A 6,201-nucleotide genomic window follows, 5' to 3' on the forward strand; every position below is an offset into this window, starting at 1 on the left:
GGGTTTATATCGCTGTCATATCTCGCGGCAAAGTTCGAACCACTTCATGAACCAGTCACGTGGTACAGCCGGGCAGCGAGGCTTCGGACGTCATCGTTTTCAGCTCCTCCCATAAATGAAGCAAGCCTCGATACGCGCTTCGCGGAAACGCCCCCTCCATTACTCGACACACGCTCCGAAGCCTCGATACAGAACGTCCCATCACTAGGCACACGGGCCAAATTTGGCCCGCAGCCTAATTACATTTGGCCCGCGAAGCCATACTAAATTACTATTTGGTATGCCTACTGGTATTATACAGATAATATATATATATTGTTTAGTATTAAGCTATGCTTGTTCCATATTCAGTTTTTCAGCAAAACTTGTTTGGGTCCATAAGAAAAGATTCATTCTCATATCTGGAGGAAGATTTTTTTTTTCAATAAATATTAATGTTAGCCCGCAACTTTGTTCCAGTTTTGAATTTTGGCCACTGTGTATTTGAGTTTGACACCCCTGCTCTAGACTGTCTCTGGTTGATGTTATTTCTTTTTCTAAAATATAGTACTGACGACTCATTCAAACTTACAGACTTTATGAAAAGAGCACAAAATACTGTAAGCACAAATATTTTTGTTCATGGGTAGCAGGAAGCATCAGCTAAAAGCCACGCCCCTGCTACTTCGTGCCAGCAGAGGCGCAACAGCTGTTCTCCAATCCAGCAGGTGGCGGTATTCCACTTTAGAGCTGTTTGCCATTGACACTAAAGAAGAGAGCGGGTCGCGCAGATAGTAAACGGAATAGTCGACACAATGCTGGAACGTAGTGTGCGCTGGGAAACTATATAAAGATCAACCTTTAAAGTATACTGTTTGACGTCTTTGGGGTTTACTAAAAACCAACGCAGTCAAAGTCCTAGTCCTAGTCAAGTTAAGGTCCTTGGAACACGCGGAGACGCCCCTTGCAGTAGCAGCTAACTTGAGTTATCAGTATAACGTACAGGTGTGTGGGGTCGTGGGGAGCTCGGTGACTTGTAGAGTATTCAGAAGCCTCGGGGGCACAATGTAAGAGGACTGTTTGTGAAGAACGACTCCATCCACGGTAAGGCACACCTACGGCTTTGACTTAGCAAGTCGTTAGTGAAGCTAGCCTTAGCTCATTTCGAAGTTGGTTGACAGGTCAGCTCGTAATTTATCCTTGAGCAGCTACTCCAGACTGTTAACAGGACTTTGTGTCATGGTCAAGAACAAAGATGGAGGAACATATGAGAAACAGAAGCTTAATCAGAGATTGTGCAGCCGGAGTACTTGATGACATAGATTAGCTTGCACAAAGATGAGGAAAGCGTCAGTGTTAAAAGAACTTGGCGCAACGTGCCGAGTGTTTCTATTTTATTTGTGTTTATATTAAAAGCAGCATTAAGAAGAGCTTGATGGCACTGCTGCAATATTATCTTCAGCACTGTGTGAAAGGTCGCAGGGGCGGTGACGGAGCGTAACCAGCATGTTTAGCTGGTTTTGACTCTGCATGGATGAGGTGAAGCTTTCATAGATCTGCAGTGCCATCTTTGTCGGTATTCTCATAAACCCGCACTCACATAGCGGGGGTGCCGCTAAAAATGATAAAAGAAACTTGCTTAGTGTTCATTTGTGGTTCGAGGCTGATAATTTGTTTCTGATTTAGATATAGCAGTTGTGAGGTCAGTGACTGCTACAGTCTTTCACAGTGGGCACTCTTTTTTTTTTATCTTCTTTATTTTAACTTATTATTATTTGTACTATGCTTCATCCGAAGTTTATTTGTAACTTTTGAAAATACATTTTAGATGTTAGGTATTTTGCTGTTTGTTATATTGCTTGTTTATTTAGGTTCTATAGGTTCTAAAATCACAGAGCCAGCCTTCCTAGTAAGTTTATTCAGTGTGTTACTTTTACCAGCTCTGACGCTGCTGCCCCAGCAGACCACGGCAAAGAAAAAGTACAGTAAGCTTACCACAACTGACTGACAGGTAATCTCCATCATATTGCTGCCCATGTTGAAGGATATCGGCTTCCTTAGCAAATAGGGGCTTCTCATTCCGTTCTTGTTTCCAGGCTTTTGTTGGTCATCCACTTCACCCTGTTGTGGATGTGGACGCCCAAGTACTTTTACTCCTTGTCCCAGGATAGACACGGACTGTGTAGCCATCCTCTTCCTTCTGAAGATGACCCTTTAATTTGGTCTTTTTTTACATTTAGGAGCCATTAGTCTGAGAGAGGGAAACAAGGCTGTGCTTAAAAACACTCAGAGCAGAGTGTTGGCCAATGATAATATTTAAATAAATCAGATAATCAGCTGTCAGAACATCAGCAAAGTTACCATAGTGACAACATTATTTGGCTTGGCGCTTAAAGGCTTATAAGACCCAGACTGTAAATGGTATCTTCTTGCTTTAGAGATCAAGAGAAGAAGTTGCTCTACATCAAATCAAATCAAATCACTTTTATTGTCACATCACATGTGCAGGTACATTGGTACAGTACATGTGAGTGAAATTCTTGTGTATGAGCTTCACAAGCAACAGAGTTGTGCAAAATACAATAATGTAAACAAGCAAAATACAAGAATGGCTACATCTGAAACTAATAAATATATGTACAATATATAATAGTATATGCATTTCTGGATGTGTATACTAAATATATTTCTACGTGTGTGTGTGTGTGTGTACACATATTTTACAAATTAAATAGAGTAAACAATAAATAAAATATATAAAAATATACAGAGTTGAGACATGTGCAAAACAGTGGCATTACATGTGTGTTCTGTGCTGTGAAAATGTATTCAAAGAGAGAGAGAGAGTGAAAAACAGCTGCTTTCTGCTTTTCTTAAACCAATCTAAATATAATAGAACTGCATCAAGCACTGAAATGGCACTCCTTTCATTCAAATACCTCCAGATCAAAAAGTATACATCTGTTGCCTTTGAGGAGCACCTTGTGGGAAAGGGGACACATTTTCCTACAATTTGAGGATCAAATGATGGCTCTAGATTGAAAATTGTGGATTCCCCTGCTGGTTGAAGAGAAAAATGTAATTAGATTTATTTTTTGCCCAGCCTGTTGCCTAAATCAGTCCATTGCTGTCAGGTTGATTCGATGTGGAATGACCTCTCTATGTCAAATGTTTGGGAGGAAAGATGCCTAGAGTAAGAAAATTGACAGATTATTGATATGAATGAAGATGTTTGGTAATAAATGTTAAGACTTTATTAACAATAAGCCATGCCTCAACGGTTGTTTTGGTTTCTTTATTAGAAAAATGGTGTGAGAGAGTGTGATAATGATAATTGTAAAGATAACAGTTTTCGTTTACAACAAATAATAGGCTGTCACCAATGAAATGGTCTTTTAAGGCTACCCCTGGCTAGCATGCAGTGCACTATTAGACGAGTATTGGCCGAATTCCTATTTCAGACAGCTTGTCAGTCCAGTTTGCAGTAAGAAAGTAAATGTGCTTGCACTGAATAATGTGTCGCTTTTGCTAAACATACTGGGCGTGTCTGTGATGTTTTATCTCTCTAGTGCCATGTCTCTGGTATTTCCACGACTCAGCACCAACCCATTTCATAGCAAGAAGGAAAAAAGAATCATGGCGGAAGTGAACGCATCACCGCTTAAACATTTTGTCACAGCAAAGAAGAAGATCAACGGGATCTTTGAGCAGCTGGGGGCTTACATCAAGGAGAGTGCTTCCTTCCTGGAAGGTACTACAACACCGAACACACGCTCTTACCACTTTACTACACGTAAAAGTCACAAATGTAAAGAGTCTTGCTTGAATTGATATTTTTCTGGACTCTGTCCAAACCACTTGGCCATACCTATCAGTGTTGCAGTGCTTTCCCAGCTTGTATCTTTGATCCTGCTACCATGCGCTGGCCAGTCCCAGGTAACCTTTGTGCTGTCAGCTGGGATAGACTGTTGTTATTTTATTTCCCCGCAGTACAGATAGCATGACAGCAGCCTGCATGCTTTTTGTCATAGAGACGCTTTAAGCCTGCTGTGGGCACGTAGTACAGTCAGAACATTACTTGGAGACACAAAAAGACAACAGGGACCCTTGCATTCATTAAGGTCAGCTGGCCACAGAAGTAGCACATTCTTCAGTTTTCAAATGCATTTGGATCGATGATTGATTGATTGATCGATCAACTGTGTCATGTTTATGACCTAAGCATCAGACCCCAAAATCCCGAGGGGGCGGGGGGGACTAGACTCATTAATTAAAAAAAAGAAAGAAAAGTGTTTCTTATCCGATTACTCTATTAACCGATGGATTACTAAAATAATCGATAGTCGTAACCCTAGTCTGTTTCACACTGAATTATGTGAGTGTGCTACATCCTGCAGACGATGAGCTGTGGCTTATAGTCGAGGCACACTGAAGTTCACAGGGAAAATTTATCAGCACAAGCCTGATATACGGCACTACACAACACAGGAAATCCAATTAACGCAGTAAGATCATGTTGAACGCAAGCACATGTCTGGACAAAGACAAAAAAGATCTCAAAGATCTTCTTTGTCAGATTACCCCACCCCCCCACCTCCACCCCCCGCACGCCTGAACCAAAACCTCTGATAATCTGTGGCTGGTTGCTTAGTGTGTTTTGAGTGTGTGTTCTGTTGTTCATGCTACAGCCATCAGTGCTCACAGAGTTTGAATGAGGTGATCTGTCCAGCGTCATACTATTTCTTTCTCAGTCAGGCCTTTTTTGTCATTGAAGGTCTGTGTTTTGATCTTGAGAAGGTGGCATAAATCACTTTGAATGAATATAACTTTCAGCATGAAAAGCTAACCTCCGCCTGATGACTTTGACATATTAGAGGCATACAAAAGTGAAGAGCTAGACCCGGTTGCCACGGAGGAGCAGGTCCAGGAGGTCCAGGGTTATCTTGCCAAGGTGACCGGCATTGGAGAAGTTCTAGCCCGCCGGCATATGAAGGTGGTTTTCTTTGGAAGGTATGTACACTTAAAATAAGTGCGAGTTTATTTCATGACTCGAAGTAGAATTGTGTGAGATGCTGATCACAGCTTTGCTACGTGTTCTTCAGGACCAGTAATGGGAAGAGCTCAGTAATCAATGCCATGCTGTGTGACAAGGTTCTGCCATCTGGGATAGGACACACTACCAACTGCTTTCTGAGGGTGGAGGGCACAGATGGGAATGAGGCCTTCATCCTCACTGGAGGCTCTGAGGAGAGGAAGAACATAAAGGTGAGCAAAGCCGACGAAGTCGACTCTGTGTGGAAAGGAAGCTTCATATCTGACTCTTATGTTGTCTGTGGTTCCAGACAGTGAACCAGCTGGCCCATGCTCTCCACCAGGATGAAGATCTGGATGCTGGCAGCCTTGTTTGTGTCATGTGGCCTAAGGCCAAGTGTGCTCTGCTCAGGGATGATCTAGTGCTGGTGGACAGGTCAGATACATGTTTTGTGGAATAATTCTAGGGGTCTTGCAAGTAGTTGAGGCCATTTTTAAAGTCCAGTTCCATTTCCAGAAAATGTGTGGTCCCACTGAAAATGTAAATCAAATTGCAGTGATTTGGAAATCATTTGAATTGTGTGTGTAATAGTCCAAAGACAAGGTGTCAGAGTTGGAAAACTGAGAAATGTGTTCTTTTAAAATATATGTTCTATCTGAATTTGAAGCCACCGACCTGTTTAAAAAGAAGCTGGGACAGGGGTTATAACAGACCTGAAAAGCTTTGCCTTGCTTTTCTCACAACTAACAAACTTGAGAGCATCCTGTGGAGTCTATACCTTGTAGTAAAGTTGTGAAGTTAAGCAATATAAGAATAGTATTTCTGAAGTCAGATTTCGAGATTGCATCACATATAAACATGTCATTCAAAGAATTTGGATTAAATCTCTGCAAGCAAAGCACGATATGAAGACAGCAGTACGCTAAAAAACAAATCAGAGCTTTAGCTAAGGGTGACGACCTCTCCAAGCAGCCTCAGTCAAACACAGAAGCTGTTTTATATTTATTTAGCTGCCCCCTTGAAATCTAAGCTTTATTTTAGCGCAGGGGTGGGCAACTCCAGGCCTCGAGGGCCTGTGTCCTGCAGGTTTTTTAGTTGTGTCCTTGATCCAACACAGCTGATTTAAATGGCTAAATGACCTCCTCAGCATGTCTTGAAGTTCTCCAGAGGCCTGGTAATGAACTAATCAT

General features: G+C 41.8%; 1 protein-coding gene across 1 annotated transcript in view; it reads left to right on the forward strand.

The window, feature by feature from the left end:
- Positions 1–689: 689 nt before the first annotated feature.
- mfn2 (mitofusin 2) overlaps positions 690–6,201 on the forward strand; it is a 32,501-nt gene continuing 26,989 nt past the window's right edge. Inside the window, exons 1-5 of the mRNA XM_005752312.2 lie at positions 690–1,083; positions 3,549–3,730; positions 4,854–4,989; positions 5,082–5,244; positions 5,322–5,446. Coding sequence (XP_005752369.1) covers positions 3,553–3,730; positions 4,854–4,989; positions 5,082–5,244; positions 5,322–5,446 — 602 coding nt within the window. The 5' untranslated portion in view covers positions 690–1,083; positions 3,549–3,552. The remainder of the gene's footprint in view (positions 1,084–3,548; positions 3,731–4,853; positions 4,990–5,081; positions 5,245–5,321; positions 5,447–6,201) is intronic.

Source organism: Pundamilia nyererei, unplaced genomic scaffold, assembly GCF_000239375.1.
Source record: "Pundamilia nyererei isolate P.nyererei 1_Seehausen unplaced genomic scaffold, PunNye1.0 scaffold00352, whole genome shotgun sequence".
NCBI lineage: Eukaryota > Metazoa > Chordata > Actinopteri > Cichliformes > Cichlidae > Pundamilia > Pundamilia nyererei.